Genomic DNA, 21714 nt, shown 5'->3' with positions numbered 1-21714 from the left:
CCCAGTATGGCCATTAAAAATAAAGAAATTCTGCCAAGTGTGTGGCAGCAGCCAGAAAAGCTAACAGAATGCTGCAGCCCCTCATTACCTCTCTACCCTCATTTCCCCTTACGCTCCTACCTGTAACCTCCACTCACAGGACAAATCCCTCCTCTCAGTACCCTTCTCCACCACCGCCAACTCCAGGCTCCGCCCTTTCTGCCTCGCCTCACCCTATGCTCGGAATAAACTCCCTGAGCCCGTAAGCCAAGCCCCCTCCCTGCCCATCTTCAAATCCTTGCTCAAAGCCCACCTCTTCAATGTCGCTTTCGGCACCTAACCATTGTACCTCTATCCAGGAAATCTAGACTGCCCCCAATTTGATTGACTGCACTTTTTTGTCCTTTAGATTGTAAGCTCCTTTGAGCAGGGACTGCCCTTCTGTGTTAGATTGCACAGCGCTGCGTAACCCTGGTAGTGCTTTAGAAATGTTAAATAGTAGTAGTAGTAGTAATTATTAGGAAAGGGATAGAAAATAAGAGGAAGAATGTTATAATGCCTCTGTATTGCTCTATGGTGCAACCACATCTTGAGTATCGTTTTAAAGCTATCAGTCAAAAGCTAACCGATACAGCCCTTCACTTTGCAAGAAACAATGCATCACGATTCTTATGTGAAGATTTGCAATCAATTGTATTTTTTATTTCAATCCATTTAAAAAAAAGAACACATTTGTTTTGACAATTGATAGTGGCACTTCTGACAGTTTATATGAAAAGGTGGTAAGTCTAAGTTGCTCCAGATAGATGAGCTGAAGAGGCTGTGTTCTCTGCGCTCACATTGCTGCATGCAAACATTTGCCAGGAAACTCATTAAAAGACTGTAACACGGGTCATTAGGGAACCTGCCATGATGTCTTAAATGCTCAGGGATAACTGTATGCTTGCTAACAGTTAACACAATTTGTTTTCATTACAGCGATTTACCTGAGATCACACGGCATCCCTTTCTATGCAAAATATGATTGTCAGGCACTGCAAATTGAAGTTACTTAACACTTTTCTGTAATTTCTAGGGTGCAAATGAGGGACATTTGGGAAGCAGTGGGTCTGTATTTTTTTCAGCACCAAGCAAACGATTATCAAAGAAAGGACCCGTGGTTGGCCACCGAGCAAGTGGTAACATTTCTTACCACCTGCTGAAACAATGACAAGGTATTAATTTGAAAAACAATGAGGACAATCTGCGTGTAACAGCAGTGAAGTGTTACACTTTCAAGCAATTTCCAGCAAAGCCGAATGCACCTGTTTCATGATAGCTCTACGACTGACACGAAATAATCATATTTATGAATAAAGGATTAAATGAAGGTTCGAAGTTCAGTCCCGGGATTATTTTTCTCCTACTGCTCTAGAGATGGAAAACATTGCAGTGTCCCACTTTCTGAAGTGTACAGATTGGGACTTGAGTGTAGATTGCCGATTGCCATCTTTTTACCCAAGTTCTTACACACTGTAACCCCCCCCCTTAGATTATTTACTGATGTATGTTTGGAGGAAGCCGACGGTTTCTCTGTACATGTAGTTAATATGATCCTCTTTCTTTTGGAAAGAAACCAAGAACAAAGGAAATTAATTGAGATTTCTCTCCCTATGGTCCTATTATGCAGATTTTCCTTTATAAGGTCATAGTTAAAAATCACATCAGTTTGTATCACACTTACTGATTTATTTTATTTATTTTTTTGTTTCATTTGTATCCCACATTTCCCCACCTATTTGCAGGCTCAATGTGGCTTACATAATACCGTAAAGGCATTTGCCTAATCCAGTAGAAAAACAAATACAAGGTAATAGAGTCGATTATAGATACATGTGGGTAGGTACAATGGGGATAGAGGAGAGGAAGGTTGAATAGTGTCCATTATTATGGGGATCGAGGAGAGGAGATTGTGTAGTGTCCAATATGATCTTTGGTTTTGCTGTGTCGCAGTGTGTAGATGGTTATGTTGGGTCGGTGGGGAATGCCTTTTTCAACAGGTTGGATTTTTAATGTTTTCCTGAAGTTTAGGTGGTCATATGTGGTTTTCACAGCTTTTGGTAGTGCGTTCCATAGTTGTGTGCTTAAGTAGGAGAAGCTGGATGCATAGACTGCTTTGTATTTAAGTCCTTTGCAGTTTGGGTAGCGAAGGTACTGATCACTAAGGAGCCCTTTTACAAAGGCACGTAGGCACCTATGTGTGTCCAAAATGCGTCAAATTGGCACTACTGCCCGGCTACTGTGTGCCCTGGGTGGCAGTTCCATTTTTGGTACACACCCAAAACATGCGGTAGAAAACATTTTTTATTTTCTACTGCGGGGCGCTTACCCCCGCAGCTGATGCAAACTGGACGCTTTCCACCCTGTTAGCATGTTATTATTATTATTATTAGCATTTGTATAGCGCTACCAGATGCACGCAGCGCTGAACACCTGATACAAAGAGACAGTCCCTGCTCAAAAGAGCTTACAATCTAAATAATACAGACAGACAGTTCGGGTGAGGGAATTAATGGGAGCTAAAAAGCAGCAGTGAAAAGGTTGGTTTTCAGCATAGATTTGAAAACAGGTAGAGATGGAGCTAGAAGTATAGGTCCAGGAAGTCTATTCCAGGCATAAGGTGCCGCGAGAGAAAAGGAGCGAAGCCTGGAGTTAGCAGTGGAGGAGAAGGGGAACGACAAGAGAGATTTGCCCAGCGAGCGGAGTTCACGGGGAGGAATGTAGGGAGAGATGAGAGTGGAGAGGTAATGGGGGGCTGCAGAGTGGATGAATTTAAAGGTCAGTACGAGAAGTTTAAACTGAATGCAGAAGCGGACAGGGAGCCAGTGAAGTGACTTGAGGAGCGGGCTAGTGTGGGTATAATGATTCTGGCGGAAAATAACTCGTGCCGCAGAATTTTGGACAGATTGGAGAGGAGAGAGATAGCCGAGCGGAAGACCAGTGAGAAGTAAATGTGAGACCTTCCAGCTAAGTCAACGGGTGGCGTTAAGGTCTCAGGCTCAGGAAATGGACCCAGTGTGTGTCCAAAACATGCACCTACACCAGCACAGGCCACTTTTATATGCGCCTTAGTAAAAAGACCCCTAAGCTTTTTTGTGCCACTGGATGGCTTTTTAACACCGTGTCAGCCACCCTCTCTAGAGTACTCTGTTTTAACTGAAGATTCTGTCTGTGTAAGAATTGTACTCCTCTAACATGTGGAGGAGTGGCCTAGTGGTTAGAGTGGTGGACTTTGGTCCTGGGGAACTGGGTTTGATTCCCACTGCAGGCACAGGCAGCTCCTTGTGACTCTGGGCAAGTCAATTAACCCTCCATTGCCCCAGGTACAAATAAGTACCTGTATATAATATGTAAGCTGCATTGAACCTGCTATGAGTGGGAAAGCATGGGGTGCAAATGTTAAGAAAAAAAATCTACTTACCCTTTGGGAAGGATATACAGAAATGTTCCTCTTTGTCAGACTGTATTATGGAACATACCACATCTTTATTACCCACCTAGCAGCTAGTTAGTAATAATAATGCATAAGATAGGTTGACTTCATGTGTCAATGTTTCCCTTTCACAGGATGACAAAGGAGGGTTTGTTTGTTTTTCAGTCATGTGCATTGTCTGCTGCTCAGAATTGTTATTAATATTTCAAATTGAGAAATAATAAGAAAATCTGAGTAATAACAGGGAAGGTGACTGTTTTCATTAGCAGCGAAAGAAATGGTAAACTATCCAGCTTATAATCGAAAGACAAAAACGCCTATATTGCGACCTAAATCGGGAGATAGGCGTTTATCTCCCAAAAACGAATAACGCGGTATAATCGAAAGCTGAACTTGGACGTTTTCAACTGCACTCCATCGCGGAAGCGTACAAAGTTGACGGGGGCGTGTCGGAGGCGTGGTGAAGGCGGAACTGGGGCGTGGTTATCGGCCGATCAGAGATGGGCGCCTTTCGCCGATAATGGAAAAAAAATATGCGTTTTTAGCGAGAATTTAGGGCACTTTTCCTGGACCCTGTTTTTCCACGAATAAGGCCCAAAAAGTGCCCTAAATGACTAGATAACCACTGGAGGGAATCGGGGATGACCTCCCCTGACTCCCCCAGTGGTCACAAACCCCCTCCCACCACAAAATATGCCATTTCACAACTGTTTATTTTCACCCTCAAATGTCATACCCACCTCCCTGGCAGCAGTATGCAGGTCACTGGAGCAGTCATTAGGGGGTGCAGTGGACTTCAGGCAGGTGGACCCAGGCCCATCCCTCCCCTACCTGTTACAATTGTGCCGCTTAATGCTTATTAGTCGTCCAACCCCCCAAACCCACTGTACCCACATATAGGTGCCCCCCTTCACCCCTTAGGGCTATAGTAATGTTGTAGACTTGTGGGCAGTGGGTTTTGAGGGGGATTTGGGGGGCTCAACACACAAGGGAAGGGTGCTATGCACCTGGGAGCTCTTCTACCTTTTTTTTTGTTTTTGTAAAAGTGCCCCCTAGGGTGCCCGGTTGATGTCCTGGCATGTGAGGGGGGACAGTGCACTACGAATCCTGGCCCCTCCCACGAACAAATGCCTTGGATTTATTCATTTTTGAGCTGGGTGCTTTCATTTTCCATTATCGCTGAAAAACAAATGCGCCCAGCTCACAAATTGTCGAATAAAACATGGATGTCTATTTTTTTCAAAAATACGGTTCGGTCCGCCCCTTCATGGACCCATTCTCAGAGATAAACGCCCATGGAGATAGACGTTTTCATTCAATTATGCCCCTCCACGTTAACCATTGTAAAAAAAAAAAAAAATAACAACCAAAAATAAAAATATTCTAAAGTAGGTTAACAAAGTTAGCTGCAGGTAACAGCTAGACATTATAGGACCAACTCAATATATTGGACTAGATTGTATATATCACACCTAAAAAATCAGCACCGAAATGAAAAAAGCCTAAGCGTATTTTACAAAGAATGACCCATTGATGTGACTAAATTTAGTTCTGGCAAAAAATAGAGAAAACAAACTGAGATTCTAAAAATCAAACAAACAAGATAGATGGTGAAGAGACCAGTAATAATACAAAGATATATGGTACTAGCTTTTAAAAATGAGGCAAAGACCTCAAAACACCCAAACGCTTACTATGATTTCGGCGTCTTTCACTGGGGTTGTGGCATTCATCACTGCTCTAAAAAAACCTTGTAACATTTTATTTATTTTGATAATTACTTTATTTACTTTATTGTTTATTAGTCCTTTGTTAAAATAACTTTTTCTTCATTTGTACTTTTTTAATTTCTTTTTTTTAAATTATATTTTAATAGTTTACTACAAATGTTTAACAAGTACAATACTTGACAAGTAATACAGGCATATCAATTGACTAAAAAATAAGTCAATAGAAATACAAGAAAATAGTAAAGGAAAAAATATAAGCCTTCTTTAGACCACTATTAAGAGGGGAGGAGATACGTTTTCAGGAGAGAATTTAAGGAATATTATTAATTTGTATATAGTTTAACACACATTACACCCGACTCATTTTAGATTTAAATCAATCCAGCATAAAATGTATTATCAAGCTGACCCCAACTTTTTTTTGATTAACGAAGGCACTTAGTTGTTCTGGTTGAAAGAAAATATATTTAAGCCCTAAATATTTAATCACACATTTACAAGGATAGTTTAAATAGAACGAGTGTACTTTTTAATTTCTGTGCCAAAATCAAAATACTAAAAATGAAGAAAAAGTACCATATATCTTTGTATTATTACTGGACTCTTCGCCATCTATCTAAATTTAGTTGTGGCCACTTACACCATGTTTTACTTGGTGTAAATGCCAACGCCTAAATTACACGCAGACCTAGTGTATTCTGTAACAACTTGCACAGATTTTACTAACACCCATGACCTGCCCATTCCACACCCCCTTTTCAGCCATGTAAATGTAAATTCTAATTATTGCCAATTAGTGTCAATAAATGCTTGCTAACTGACAATTATCAGTTCTGATTGGCTTGTCAATTAATTAGGATCAATGCACAAATACAGAATGCGACTGTATTTGCGCACGCAACTTAAGTCACACTGTATAGAATCCGGGGGATTATGACAACTTTCAGGACATAGACCTCCATCATTGATGTTACTGCAGCCTTAGTTGCCAACATATCAGAATGATTGGGGGAACCAAAAACAATACAAATTACCTCTCCATGGACGCAATGAAGGAGCTTGCTCAACAGTGGGAGTGTTCAGCACCTACTGGTACCCACAGAGCTGGCTCCTATGATTACGGCTTCATTTTTCGTTCATTTCCCACCATCCTGATGAGAGGCATACAGCTCTTGGAAACTAATACAGTCCAAATAAATTTTACAGCTCCCGTTCTTAGTCCCTTAGGGTTACCCCAAAGTGACTTAGGGACCCTTTTACTAAGCTGCATAGTCACCTATGCGCACCCAACGTGCGTGGTCCTTGAGGTAATTTCATTTTTGACATGCATCCGCTACGTGCGCCGGAAAATATTTTTATGTTCTGGTGTGCGGGCGGTAATCGGCATTTTACGTGCGTAGACCATTACCACCCAGTTAGGTCAAGGGCTGGCGGTAAGGTCTCAGACCCAAAATGGGCACGTGGCAATTTTCATTTTGCCACACGTCCATTTTCAGCAAAAAAATTTTTAAGGCATTTTTTTACAAGTGCGCTGAAAAGTGATTCTGCACGCGGCCAAAACACGTGTCTACACTACTGCAGGCCATTTTTCAGCACGTCTTTGTACAAGTATCATGAACACAGATGCAGAAACACAGATTAAAAAGCAACACCTTCTGTTCTGCCTTTTCAATCTATGGATCATAAAAAGCGGATAACAAATCATAATTAGGAGGCCTCATTTGACCAAGTTTTTACCAACAAACACTAATAAAGCACCTCCCCCCCCCCATGGAAAGGAATTAGGCGTTTATTGGATAAACACCCAAAAAGCACTTTCCCCCCAATACTCTCTAAACTCCTCCCCTGGCTTGTCTCGTATTCCCCACTAAGGGCCTCTTTTATTAAGCCAAACTAGCAGTTCCTGTTTGGCAACACAGACAAAGCCCATAAAGAGCTTTGCCAGCATTACTGAACCTGGAGCCGTAAGTGCAGCTTGAAAAACGAGGCCATAAGTTTTTGCGCCTTTTCTGTACTAGTGACACCTAAGTGACACAAACACAAATTGGTGGGAAAATGTGGGATACAAATGTAACAAATAAATACAAAATAAATATTCATTTCCACAGGAAGAGATATCCATCAATAGTACTTGAGGCCTGAAAACACCGATAAACACTGACTGGCCAATATTCAAAACTATTTAACCGGCCACGGATGGCTCCCGGCTGGTTAACTAGCCTTTCACTGTCGGATTCTATATATCGTGCCTAGCATTCCGTGCCTAAATCCAAGCGTACTCCATAACAATGAGCGCAACTTAATTGGCATAACAAGCCGATCAGCACTGTTAACAGCAGTTAACAAGCAATGATGAGCACTAATTGGCAATAATTAGAATGTACGCGCATAACTCGCTAAGCATATGCTGTAAATCACTCTGCCTAAATTCTAATGCGCGCGTCCAAAAAGGGGCGTGGTTATGGGGCGGGGAAATGGGTGTTTTGTGGACGTTCCCAAATTTACGCGTGTTGTTATAGAATATGGACCAATCCGTGTAAATCTAAGTGCAGGGATTTATGCCATGTTTTTGTTGGTGTAAATGGATGCGTGCGGTTTTAGGTGTTGAGATATCAAATTAAGCGTATTCTATATACCGTGCCTAAATCTTAAAGACTAAGCTTAGTCAAAAATGATTTCCGTGCAGATTTTCCAGGTGCCATATATAGAATCTAGAATCTAGTGACTCAGCATCTAACTGTGGATATTCGGTTGGAGATAACTGGTTACCTCCGCTGAATACTTGTGGTTAGCAGCTAGCCGGTTAGGCATGGATATTCAGTGCCAAAACGGTTATGTTTAGTGGTTAAAATAAGCTCCATAAATAGCAGGCCTACCTTTAACTGCTAAGCACTTAATTAGTTAGTGCCGAATATTGGCTTAACTGGTTAAATTGCCATGGTCAAAAATGACCAGATATTCAATACCGGTCAACGGATACAGCCCAACATTGAATATCCAGTCTGACTACTGGCATCGGGCAGTCGCTGCGCAGACCAATGCCAGTTGAATATCGGAAGGTGGTTTTTTTGTACCTCCCAAACCCCTAACTAGCTGGAAAATAAATACTTCTATTTACTATTTATAAGCAGCTAGAAATAGAAAACCGAATCATACTAATGTCTAAAATAGTAAAATAGAATTTTAATTAAACATAAAATAACCCAATCAACAAGCAGTTTCTCCAGTCAAATTGTCCAGCACAATATCTCTAAATCTTCAGTTGCCTAGCAGCCCCTCAAATAAACACATTTTTAACAAATGACAAAAAGACAGGTAATTTAATGCAGACTTTACTTCCGTAGGAAGACTGAGCCACAAACTGGGGATTACCCCAGAAAACGACTTAGCATGAAAACCAATCAAGCAGAATTCATATGCTCCTGGTATCTCAAAATTATATGCTTGACTAGAGCATAAAGCCCTAGATGGCCGATACATTCTCAATTTCATCCTTAACTATGCGGGACCCAGACCATAAGAAACCCAAAATTTTAAGCATAAAACTAAAATCTTTACTCAAGTCTCAGTGAATAACCAACACAAAGAAAAAGAGGAGATACCTTGTCTTGTAAAAATGTTAAATATAAAATATATAAAGCCATTTAAAAACAATCCAATAAACAATTAAAAACAATAAAATGAAAGCCTTTACACCCAAAATCTCACCTCCCTGTTCTCACAAGGGAAAGACTCAACTGGAAGGCTATACAAGGAACAACTGTGGTTTTTCTTCATTTCTGTGTAAGATAAAAAAAGGATTTTACCTGGTTCACAAAGTTAAATTAAGTCACAAATGCCTTTATTGTTTAAGGGATTTATTTGATTTGATAGTCGGCCTTGGCCACAAATTAGACAAAAGGATTTGCTGGTGTGGGTAGCAAAGATGAATTAAATCTTATAGTGGAATGCCTTATGCATTTTTCCACAGAGAGAAAAAAAAGGAGTAAAACACTTTAGAACATCTGGTCCTCAAAGCATCCTCTCTAGATGAAAGGTACAAGGACAATGAAAAATGTTTTTATTCTGCAAACAAAAGGAAGCTTACTGACTCAACTGCGGTCAAGAAATTCTTTAAGAACTGTGGACTTTCTGTCTCTCACCTAGCTCAGTTCCTTCATCCTTCGTTTAATTCTCTTTTGATAGAAAGCTAATACTGTAAATTATATCAGACTTCAGGGAAACAAATTTATATGCTAATACACTTTATTTTAACATGCACTACAGTCTAAGTGTGTTTGAAACATACTTAAACACGTTTAAAATGTAAAAACCTTCAATAGGATCCCCCATGACTGGGATACGTTAGATAGCTTCAGTTTTTATACAGATTTGATTTCCATATTTTTAATATATCTGCTTTAACAGATTAAATTTAAATATACTTCATTTGAGCCTGTTCCATAGATAAATTAATTAGAGCATCCCATTAATAAACTGATATATAAAACAACATGTACTCACTATCCAATTATATGTAAATATATGTCGACTTTCAGTGTTTTTCCCATGCAGCTTCGGCAAATAGTCACACCGTGTTTGGATTTGTTTGCTGAACTCATAATAAAATGTGGAAAGTTCAGTCCTCAAGGACCACAAACAGTTCATATTTTCTCGATATCCCTGGTGAATATGCATTAGCACAACTGTAAATGCAACTGTTGCAAAACATTATTCTTTATTAAATTCCTTCATACACATATTACCTTCTTAAAATATCACACACTTTGCTGTTCTAATACATATAATCCTAACTCACAACTAACATAATTGTTGCACATCATATCACACCTTTACATAAGGGATCAAAAATGAAGTACTAAGGTCTATATTACTTTAGAGAATGGTCCAAGGTCTTTTAACTTCATTCAAACAATCTTCATAAAAGCTCAATCGATATCCAAATGTTCCCTGCGTGTACCACAATCCACATCAAACTTCTCAAAAATGAAACTTCAATTACTCATATCCTCTTCACTCCAGTAAAGTAGGAGCTGTATCATCATTACTCACAGTTCCTTCTCTCCGAGAAAGCCGGAGCTATATCGAGCGCTTGAAAAATGCTCCTTCAGCTTCAACCAAAGGTGGTAAACTTTTAACCATTCTCCAAAAGTATTCCTCTCTCTTCTTTGTGCTCATGCAAAACACCTCATTAAATGATGCTAAATTTATATGTATTATATGTATATGTATGATTATATGTATTAGAACAGCAAAGTGTGTGATATTTTAAGAAGGTAATAAAGATTAATATTTTGCAACAGTTGTTTTTATAATTGTGATAATACAAGGAATGCAACTATTATATGAGATTTCACCCTAATATTATTATTGGTGAATATGCATGAGAGAGATTTGCATACAATGGAAGTTGTTTACATGCAGGTCGATGTCATGAATAATCACAAGAGATGAGTTGAAAACCTGACATGTCAGTGTTCCTTGAGGACTGACCTTCTGTCCCCTTATTGATAACAGCTCGGGAGGCCAGAATGGAAAGTTAGGCAGTGCATTTACTATTCACTGAATCAAAACAGCGATTTGAGTTTCCCCGCGAAAGCTAGCTGCGTGTCTGTAGGAAGCCAAAATGAAAATACTTCAGCAATACTCAGGGATGAGACATGACCAGGAATTACTGTCAGTTCTTTCTACAGAGTTGACTTCCTGCGACTGCAGGAATCATTTTCATTCGAATACTTCATGCAGAGGTTCTGTGGTACTCTGTGTGTCTTTTCATCTGACCTGTCCCCACACCTTAGTTTTCAGCCTAGTTGGATTCTCTCTGTATCCTGCTCTTTAGAATTAAATATGAGAGAGAGAGAGAGAGAGAGAGAGAGAGAGAGAGAGCGAGAGAGAGAACTGAACTGAACACCCTAAACCTGTACTCATGGTTGAACAATGTCTATAGGTACAAGAATTGGGGATGGAGAGATTCAGATAATCCTGAACTACAGTGCCATTATATACTGGACAAAAAGGGCTCCATGACACAATATGAAAATTGTTCCCACACCTCTTTCATGCTCAGGAATTTCTCTTGTCTCCTGTGTTATTCAACCTATACAGGCTCTACGTAATCTGCAACATTTTAATGGAATTTTTGAGTGAATATTTTTATTACATTGTACTAAGCAGAGCTGGATTTTCAACGCAGACTTACATTTGATATCATTTATAATTTTCTGAGGATTGCTTTTTGTCCCATTCCTAAAAAATCTTTAAATTTGCCTAATGGTTTCCTAACTAAAACAACTGAACTAGTAATCTCTTTTCTAGCGAACAGACATTTCCTCTACTCAGTACTATATAAACACTACCTCATATATGCTAAGAAAGAAACATGTCTTAAATGTCTAACTAAATCAACATGTAAACTGTATACTTACAGGCACATCCACATACTTAGACGCCGCTTTTACCTTAAAAGAGAAAGACCACAAAGCAAAAACTAAATAAATTATATTTATTATTTATCTGAATATTTATACAATACAGTAAAAGAAAAAAAAAACAGTTAAAAAAAATCACTATTTGGAGGATATGAAAAAGAGTTGGATATGAACTCAGACCAGGCAAATTCTGATTTGATTTGACTGATTTTCTCCTCATTTGGGGTTTGTTTTTGACATGGACCTTGGAAAAATTCATGCAAAAATCCCCTAGCAGATTTCCACACTGTACACTTTGCTATTGAAGGAGCAACCATTGTTCAGACTTGTAGTAAGTATGTATAAATAACATCAAAGGAAAGCGAGGAGTGGGAACAGAATCGGGCTCTTCAAAACAGACCAAAGACACTCAAAATGGATTACAGATTTTAATAGAGGATGACTCAACATGGTTTCGTGTTTCAACACTGAAAGTGCCTTCTTCGGGAGTCTTGGTGCACGTGTCTGACAATCTTAATTGTCATGTCTTCAAAAATGAAAATTTGTAGTCTTTACCAAGACCGTTGAAAGGTGTTACGAGTAGTATCGCTTCTGAACGCCACCTTTCAATGGTCTTTGTAATCAGGCCAAAAAAATGTCATGGCCATGCGCTAAGATTTCACTTACTATGTGACCATGCGGAGGGGAGTAGCACTTAATGGCACTGGGTAGCACGTGGTACTGCCTGATTACCGCCAGGTTAGCGTCCCACTAGAAAATAGCTACCTATTTTCCCTAGCGTAGCAAATGGCTCCAGATTAACTTGAGTTAAGCCCGCGTTGGGCTTACCACTAAAAGCGCCCGATGTTACCTATGTAGTGTGACTTTCTTGATTATCTAGAATACTGGATATTTTATTGTGAGCGCTTACACGATTTTCTGAGTTAGGACCACATCCCAACTTCTGGACTCAGACTTACTAAGCAGGGCTGCCGAGAGGGGGGGCAGGGGGGGGGGCAAAATTCCCCGGGCCTGGGCCTCCAAGGGGAGCCCGGCGCCGGGGTCAGGCCGCTGGCGCTGTAGTCCCCAGTCTCACCTGCCTGCCTCCTCGGCTCCGGGCCCCCTGCATTCAAAGCAGCAGTCACAGATCGTCTCCCTTTGGGCCTTCCCTCCGTGTCCCGCCCTCGCGGAAACTGAAAGTTACATCAGGCGAGGGCGGGACACAGGAAGAGAAAGCCAGAAGAGAGGCGATCTGCGACTACCGCTTTGAATGCAGGGGGCCCAGAGCCATGGAGGCAGGCAGGTGAGACCGGGGACTGCAGTGGCGGGGGGAGCGAAGGGGGGTGGCAGTGGCGGAGGAGGTGGAGGCGGGGCGGCCTTGCCCCGGGCCTGCCCTAGTCTCTTGGCGGCCCTGTTACTAAGGTCTTAAAGCAATGTCCCTAGACATTACCATTTAATTCCCATTGGGTTCCTTTTACTAAATTGCACTGAAAAATGGCTTGTGGTAATGTAGGCGTGGGTTTTAGACGTGCGCCAATCCATTTTTCAGCGTGCCTGTAAAAAAAAAGCCCTTTTTAAATTTTTGCCGAAAATGGACATGCGGCAAAATCAAAATTGCCACACGCCCATTTTGTGCCTCAGACCTTACCACCAGCAATTGACCTAGCGGTAAAGTCTCACGCGGTAACCGGGCGGTAATGACCTACACACGCCAAATGCCACTTGGCGCATGTAGCTGACGTACGCCAGAAAATAAAAACTATTTTTAAAATTACCGCAAGGGCCACGCGGTAGCCGTGTGATAACTCCATTTTGGCATGTGTTGGGCACGCATAGATACTTATGCGGCTTAGTAAAAGGGCCCCATAATGACCTCAAAACTGATGCTCAGCCCTGGTTTAAACCACAATTTATGATTTTTTAAAAAAAAAAAGGATGTTACAGTACAATTGTAAAGCGCTGCGTACGTCTGGTAGCGCTGTAGAAATGATTTGTAGTAGTAGTAGTACTTGCTGCATTGAAACCAGATAGTAGTACACAGAAGGAACTAACCATTTTAGATTAATAGACTGAATAAATAGCAACCTAGAATTTTTGGATAACAAAAAATAAGAGCCTGATTTGCCAAAGGATTTTCACACAGAGAGAACGTGACAGAGAATCTTTGGGAAAATGAGCACAAAGGTTTCATGCAATTAAGTAACACTTCACAATATGTGCAACTGAGTTCCTCTGACCTCTGTTATGAACAATTTCTGAGCCATGCAATAGCCTAATGGATGCAGATATTTATTCTGAAGCTTTTTTTCCTCATCCTGTTAGAATAGTGATATTAGGGAGGGCTGAAAGGATTGTCAGCACTATCTCAAGAACATCTCCTTAGGCATATTTTTTCTGTATCTCTGAAGTTCGCAGTCTAGAGGGCTCTTCTTTTTTTCAAGAGGTCACTTGACATCTTCAGTTTCATTTGAACCCAAATAGCATTTTGCATAGTGCATTGTTTCTCAGTCCAGTCCTGGAGACGCAACTTACTGGTCTAGTTATGCAGAGAAACAGATTTGTGTGCATTAGACACCTAGAGGTCAATTCTATAATTTGTTCTAAATTTAGGTGCCAAAATGCAGCACATTGAGGGATCCTTTTACAAAGGTGCACTAAAAAAATGGCTTGCGGTAGTGTAGGCCTGGGTTTTGGGCGTGTGCTGATCCACTTTTTAGTGTGCCTGTAAAAAAGGCACTTTTTTTTGCCAAAAATGGACGTGCGGCAAAATGAAAATTGCCGTGCGGTAACCGGGTGGTAATGATCTACGTGCGCCAAATGCCACTTGGTGCCCGTCCATTATGCGCGCCAGAAAATAAAAAATATTTTTCAGATGCGCACCAAAAATAAAATTACCGCAAGAGCCATGCGGTAGTTGGGCAGTAACTCCATTTTGGTGCACGTTGGGCTTGCGTAGACGCTTACGCTGCTTAGTAAAAGGACCGTTAAGTGTGAATTCTAGAAAAGCATCTGGGGCCCAGATTCCAGCATGTAAATAACAGTATTCTCACGCCTCACCCTGTGCACATCCTCTTGCAGCTCGTGTACTAAAGTTACAGAATACACTGAACACGAGCCCAGCACTTATCCTCGGATTCTCTATATTATGACTAGATTTGCGTGACAAAATCTGAGCATGCTCCAGAGATGTGTGAGCAAATTAATTGGCTAACAAGCTAATTAATATCAATAATTGGATGCTAACAACCAATTATTGACATTAATTGGCACCCATTTATTCTGTAACTTTAGATTAAAACACGAGCTCAGTAAAGTAAAACAGGAACTAGATGCACTTAAACAAGCATCTAGGACCACACAATATCTTACTGCACAGAATCATACCAAATTATCACCACTACCACAAAGGATAAAACCACCTAAAAATAGATGGATCACTGTAGGCTCAGGCAGACTTCGTTATGTGACAAGAAAACATCTGACCTCACAAGTGTTGGCCTTACAAAATTCTTTTACTCCATTACAGCACTATGATGTTCTTGAAAACAGAACAGAAGCCATAGAAAAAACAATAAAAGTGGAACAAAAAGATATGAAGGTACCCAAAGAGAAAAGAAACCCCCAAATCACTAATGTTGAAACGCATACCAGGAAATGTAGATGGAAAGCGATGACCACAAATGCTCGCAGTCTAAGCAATAAAGTTCATGACCTTCAGGCCCTGATGTTGGAGGCGGACTTGGATGTTGTTGCAATCACGGAGACGTGGCTCAATGGTTCCCATGAATGGGATGGAAATATACCAGGCTATAATCTATTTAGGAAGGATAGAGAGGGTCATAAAGGTGGAGGAGTAGCTCTGTATGTGAGGAATGATATCACTGTGACTGAAATGATAGGGACCTGGGGAAAGGAAGAAGCGATATGGATCACCTTAAAAAGAGATGATAGAACCTCTGTCCACATGGGTGTTGTCTACAGACCTCCGACACAATTGGAGGAATTAGATAAAGACCTGATCGCAGATATTCAAAAGTTGAGAAGCAAGAGAGAGGTGCTGTTGCTGGGAGATTTCAATCTGCCGGATGTAGATTGGAAGGTTCCGTCTGCGGAATCGGAAAGAAGTAGAGGGATCGTGGATGCTTTCCAAAGTGTTTTGCTCAAACAAAAGGTGATGGAATCCACGAGGGAGGGAGCGACACTGGATCTGGTGCTCACAAATGGGGATAGTGTGTCAAATATCCGAGTGGGTGCCCACCTGGGCAGCAGTGACCATCAAACGGTTTGGTTTGATATAACAGCTAAAGTGGAGAGCGGCCACTCTAAACTCAAAGTCCTGGATTTCAAGCGTGCTGACTTTAGTAAAATGGGGGAATACCTGAGGAAGGAGATGATGGGCTGGGAGGAAGTACAAGAAGTGGAAGGACAATGGTCCAGACTGAAAGAAGCTATAAATAGGGCCATGAACCTTTATGTAAGGAAAGTAAATAAAAGCAAGAGAAAAAGGAAACCGATATGGTTCTCCAAGCAAGTGGTTGAAAAAATAAAGGCTAAAGAGTTGGCGTTCCAGAAATACAGAAAAACTCAAGAAAAGGAACACATGGAGGAATACCGGATGAAACTGAAAGAAGCCAAGAGAGAGATACGACTGGCAAAAGCGCAAGCGGAAGAACAAATGGCTAGAAATGTAAGGAGGGGTCACAAAAATTTCTTCAGGTATATTAGTGAAAGGAGAATGACTAAAAAGGGAATTGTGAGACTAAAAGATACTGCGAACCGCTATGTAGAAAATGATGAAGAAAAAGCAAATTTGCTAAATAGATACTTTTGTTCTGTTTTCACAGAAGAAAATCCTGGAGAAGGACTGCGATGGAATGGAAATAGTACAAATGAGAATGAAGTTGATAGAGCACCATTCACAGAAGAAAGTGTGTATCAACAACTTGAAAAGCTAAAGGGGGACAAAGCCATGGGACCGGACGGGATCCACCCCAGGATATTGAGGGAGCTCAGAGAGGTTTTGGCGGGTCCTCTTAAAGATTTGTTTAATATATCCTTGCAGACGGGAAAGGTTCCGAGGGATTGGAGAATGGCAGAGGTGGTCCCTCTTCACAAAAGTGGTGATAGGGAAGAAGCTGGAAACTACAGGCCGGTAAGCCTCACTTCGGTTATTGGAAAAGTAATGGAAGCAATGCTGAAGGAAAGGATAGTGAATTTCCTGGAAGCAAATAAATTGCAAGATCCGAGACAACATGGTTTTACCAAAGGGAAATCGTGCCAAACGAATCTCATTGAGTTCTTTGATTGGGTGACAGGAGAAGTGAATCAGGGATGAGCTATGGACGTAATCTACTTAGATTTCAGCAAAGCTTTTGACACGGTTCCCCACAGGAGGCTCTTAAATAAACTGAATGGGCTGAAGATAGGACCTGAAGTGGTGAACTCGATTAGGAACTGGTTGATGGACAGACGCCAGAGGGTGGTGGTGAATGGAATTCACTCGGAGGAGGGAAAGGTGAGTAGTGGAGTGCCTCAGGGATTGGTGCTGGGGCCTATTCTGTTCAATATATTTGTGAGTGACATTGCCAAAGGGTTAGAAGGTAAAGTTTGCCTATTTGCGGATTATACTAAGATCTGTAACAGAATGGACACCCGGGAGGGAGTGGAAAACATGAAAAAGGATTTGAGGAAGCTAGAAGAATGGTCTAAGGTTTGGCAATTAAAATTCAATGCGAAGAAATGCAAAGTGATGCACTTAGGGAATAGAAATCCACGGGAGGCGTATGTGTTAGGCGGGGAGAGTCTGATAGGTACGGGCGGAGAGAGGGATCTTGGGGTGATAGTATCTGAGGATTTGAAGGCGACGAAACAGTGTGACAAGGCGGTGGCCGTAGCTAGAAGGTTGTTAGGCTGTATAGAGAGAGGGGTGACCAGCAGAAGAAAGGGGGTGTTGATGCCCCTGTATAAGTCGTTGGTGAGGCCCCACCTGGAGTATTGTGTTCAGTTTTGGAGGCCGTATCTTGTTAAGGATGTAAAAAGAATTGAAGCAGTGCAAAGAAAAGCTCCGAGAATGGTATGGGATTTGCGTTACAAGACGTATGAGGAGAGACTTGCTGAACTAAACATGTATACTCTGGAGGAAAGGAGAAACAGGGGTGATATGATACAGACGTTCAAATATTTGAAAGGTATTAATCCACAAACGAACCTTTTCCAGAGATGGGAAGATGTTAGAACGAGAGGTCATGAAATGAGATTGAAGGGGGGCAGACTCAAAAAAAATGTCAGGAAGTATTTTTTCACGGAGAGAGTAGTGGATGCTTGGAATGCCCTCCCGCGGGAGGTGGTGGAAATGAAAATGGTAACGGAATTCAAACATGTGTGGGATAAGCATAAAGGAATCCTGTGCCGAAGGAATAGATCCTCAGTAGCTTAGTCAAGATTGGGAGGCGGGGCTGGTGGTAGGGAGGCGGGGCTAGTGCTGGGAAGACTTATACGGTCTGTGCCAGAGCCGGTGGTGGGAAACAGGACTGGTGGTTGGGAGGCGGGGATAGTGCTGTGCAGACTTATACGGTCTGTGCCAGAGCCAGTGGTTGGGAGGCGGGGATAGTGCTGGGCAGACTTATACAGTCTGCGCCCTGAAGAGCACAGGTACAAATCAAAGTAGGGTATACACAAAAAGTAGCACATGTGAGTTATCTTGTTGGGCAGACTGGATGGACTGTGCAGGTCTTTTTCTACCATTAAATTTTGCGCAATCATCTGGCTGTGCACTGTTCTATAAGGCATGGAACCAAACTCTAATAGCGTGTAACTCAAAAGGGGGCATGGCCATGGAAGGAGCAAGGGTGTGTCAAGGGTATTCTGAAAAAGTTATGTGCATTGTAAAAGAATTCTGCCTCAGTAGGCCTAACTTGGACTCCAGCATTTATACCAAGTTTCTGCAGGAGTAAGTCTGGCATCAAAAGTTATGCACGGAAATTGGCGCCAACCACATAGAAATATAGAAAATTGTAGGCAGATAAAGACCAAATGGCCTATCCAGTCTGCCCATCCATGTCATCTATTCTCCATATCAATCTCTTAGAAATCCTATGTACTTGTCCTAAGCTCGCTTGAGTTCAGAAACTGGTTTCATCTCCACCACTCCCACTGGAAGGCCATTCCATGAAGAAGTCTTTCCCCTTTTACCTTCATCCTATACCCCTCATTCTAGAGCTTCCTTTCAATTGAAAGAGACTTGTGTCCTGTGCATTTATGCCACTTAGGTATTTAAATGTCTCTATCATCCATAGTGGAAAGCACCCAAGTCTCAGTATTGTGACTACCTTGGTCGCCAAGCATTGCATTTTACTGCAATGGATTAAAGAACAAGCCCTAACACTCATACAATGGTGGAACCAAATGCACAAACTTTTGCTTATGGAGCATCATACAGTGGATACTAGAGGGCCCAAAGCTAAAAAGATATTTATGGACTCCATACGTGGGCACTTTATTGATGAGAGTGCATTCCACCTTTTTGAACATGTTGCAGCTATAATTGTCTCAGCGAGTAATCTACTTGGACCTTCATGTTTTTTGCTTTTAGTAAATATGGAGAACTTGTGTCAGTATGTGAGGTAACTGGAAAGGGGGGGGGGGGAGGGAGGATATTGCGGATTTTGTTGGGGTTTTTGTGGGTAGGGGATTGGAGGGGACTGGAGGGGGTACCATTCTTAAAAAATGTCTTGATATTGTCACCTTGTTTGGTTGTTATCTTGCTAAGCTTGAATCTCTAGGATCACACTTTTGAGACCTGTGATTTGCTCATTTGGTGACTTAATAAATAAACTTAAGCATAAATGTCTCTATCATATCTCCCTTCTCCCGCCTTTCTTTCAAATTATAGATATTGAGATGTTTAAGTCTGTCCCCATACGCTTTATGACAAAGACCACTGACAATTTTAGTAGCCACCATCTGGACTGACTCCATCCTATTTATATTATTTGAAGGTGCGGTCTCCAGAATTGTGCATAATATTTTAAATGAAGTCTCACGAGAGTCTTAAACAGGGGCATCACCATCTCCTTTTTCATACTGACCATTCGTCTCCCTATCCTTCTAGCTCTCATCGTCACCTTTTCTACCTGTTTTGCAACCTTAAGATCATCACATACGATCACACCCAAGTCCTGCTCCTCTTTTATTCATAAAAGGTCTTCACCCCTTAAACTGTACCATTCCCTCAGATTTCTGCAGCCCAAATGCATGACCCTGCATTTTTTAGCATTAAATCTAAGCCACCAAATTTCAGACCATTCCTCTAGCTTCGCTAAGTCCTTCCTCATGTTATCCACACTGTCAGGGGTGTCTACCCTATTGCAGATTTTGGTATCATCCGCCCGTGCACCCTTTATAGAATCACGTTTAGCACAGATTTTTTTTTTCCAGTGCCAAATTTTGAGCTTCACTAAGAAAATTCCCCCATAATATTACATTCATGTGCATAAACACTAATATTCTATAATCTTACTGTGCAAACAGTGAAAGATTATAGAAATAGGGAGCCAGTGAATGGAAATCTCTCTCATATGTATTTCGTGTGGCTATCTGGAAAGCCAGTGGCTAGAAGTGCCTCTGGAACTGGGCTGAAAAACAATGGTATACAACATAGTTCCTCATAGTAATACCTCAGATAAAATCCAAAGCACATTAGTAAAGAATTTGAGATGGTGGAAAATGATATAGAAAAATATACAAAAACTGTTTGAAACAGGCTGTTTGTCTAAGTTCTTGTGGGGATTCGGTGAAGGCTCAGGATGTATTTGGATGCCTTTCCTTCGCTTCCAAAGCTAAGGGCCCTGTTTACTAAGCTGCGCTGTAGGCATGCAAACATTTTAGCGTGCGCTAAAAATTAGTGCGCGCTAACGCTAGAGACACCCATAGGAATATGATGGGTGTCTCTATCATTAGCGCATGCTAACCTTTTGCGTGCACTAAAAAGTTAGCATGCCTACAGTGCAGCTTAGCAAACAGGGCTCTAAATTTGGTGGAATACTCTTTGTGGTTTTGTATCTTTTTGTGAACATCAACATTTTTGTAGTTACTTGAGACCGTTTATAGATTTTTTTGAATTTTAGTTTTTTTTGTACTTATGCTTGATTCAGATTGCATGTGATTTGGTTTTTTTGTCCAGTTTTTTTTGGGGGGGGGGGAGGAGTAATTTTTTTCCTCCACCTGAGATTTTTGCATTATAAGGCCAACGATAAGAAAATTGGGACTCTGTTAAGAGTTTATATTGGACTCTTTTTGAGGTGTTTCTGATTACAGTCTGTGAGTTTTGAGGCCTTGTTTATTAATAATTGGATTTTAGTAACCTCCCCTGCAATCTGTTTCAAACATAAGTTGTTGGCAAACAATTTTTGTATATTTTTGGGTTTAATGTTTGCTACCCCCTTTTTTATGTTATATGTAAGGAAAATTATATAGGCCAGAAACTGTTACTCACTTACAGTAAATGACAGAAATGAAGAAAACAACGTCCCTTCATCGTATCTGGATAGTTTGGACAGAACTCCTTCTAGAATAGTGACAAACTAGTGGGAAAGAAAAAAAAATGTAATGACTTTATTGTTGAAAGACAGATTGCTAGCAAGGAGCAAGCTGATTTCAACATTATTAATCGGCAGAAACTTGAGTGTTTATGTCTTTCCTGCATGTTGTAGGCATGCTCTAGCCATCTGCAATGTACTTTCTGATGATTAGAACTCATTTTACAAATTGTATGCTGTACTGAAATATTCCTTTTATGCAATCTCTTGCTGTTTCAGCATGTGTGTCTATGTTAAAATCAGGAATATTCAGAGTCGCCTTTAAGTAATTAATCCTTGGACAGCTCACTTTTGAAATGGGCATGTCCTCTATTCCCAGATTCACCGCTCTGCTGTCTTGCTAAATTCTAATAATGTTTTTATAAGTCAAGGTACCAACTTACATATGACTTAGTACAGTTAACTTTCCTATCCCAACAGAATCTTTTAGTTATCTACTGTGAAGTTTCCGATATCAGCCAAATAATAGATATGCAAATCGCTGAGTTCTGATTGGATAAATATTTTCTTTTATCCTCTAGAGTTTGAAA

General features: G+C 41.0%; 1 protein-coding gene across 1 annotated transcript in view; it reads right to left on the bottom strand.

Moving 5' to 3' along the window:
- Window positions 1–21714, bottom strand: part of CADPS (calcium dependent secretion activator) — a 520576-nt gene that overhangs the window by 91939 nt on the left and 406923 nt on the right. The window contains 2 exon segments of the mRNA XM_030208035.1: window positions 11607–11639; window positions 21086–21169. Of these exon segments, the coding sequence (XP_030063895.1) occupies window positions 11607–11639; window positions 21086–21169 (117 nt within the window).

The sequence above is a fragment of the Microcaecilia unicolor genome, chromosome 6 (assembly GCF_901765095.1).
Source record: "Microcaecilia unicolor chromosome 6, aMicUni1.1, whole genome shotgun sequence".
NCBI lineage: Eukaryota > Metazoa > Chordata > Amphibia > Gymnophiona > Siphonopidae > Microcaecilia > Microcaecilia unicolor.
The sequence above is the reverse complement of the archived record's forward strand: the minus strand, read 5'-3'. Positions and strand labels throughout refer to the sequence as shown.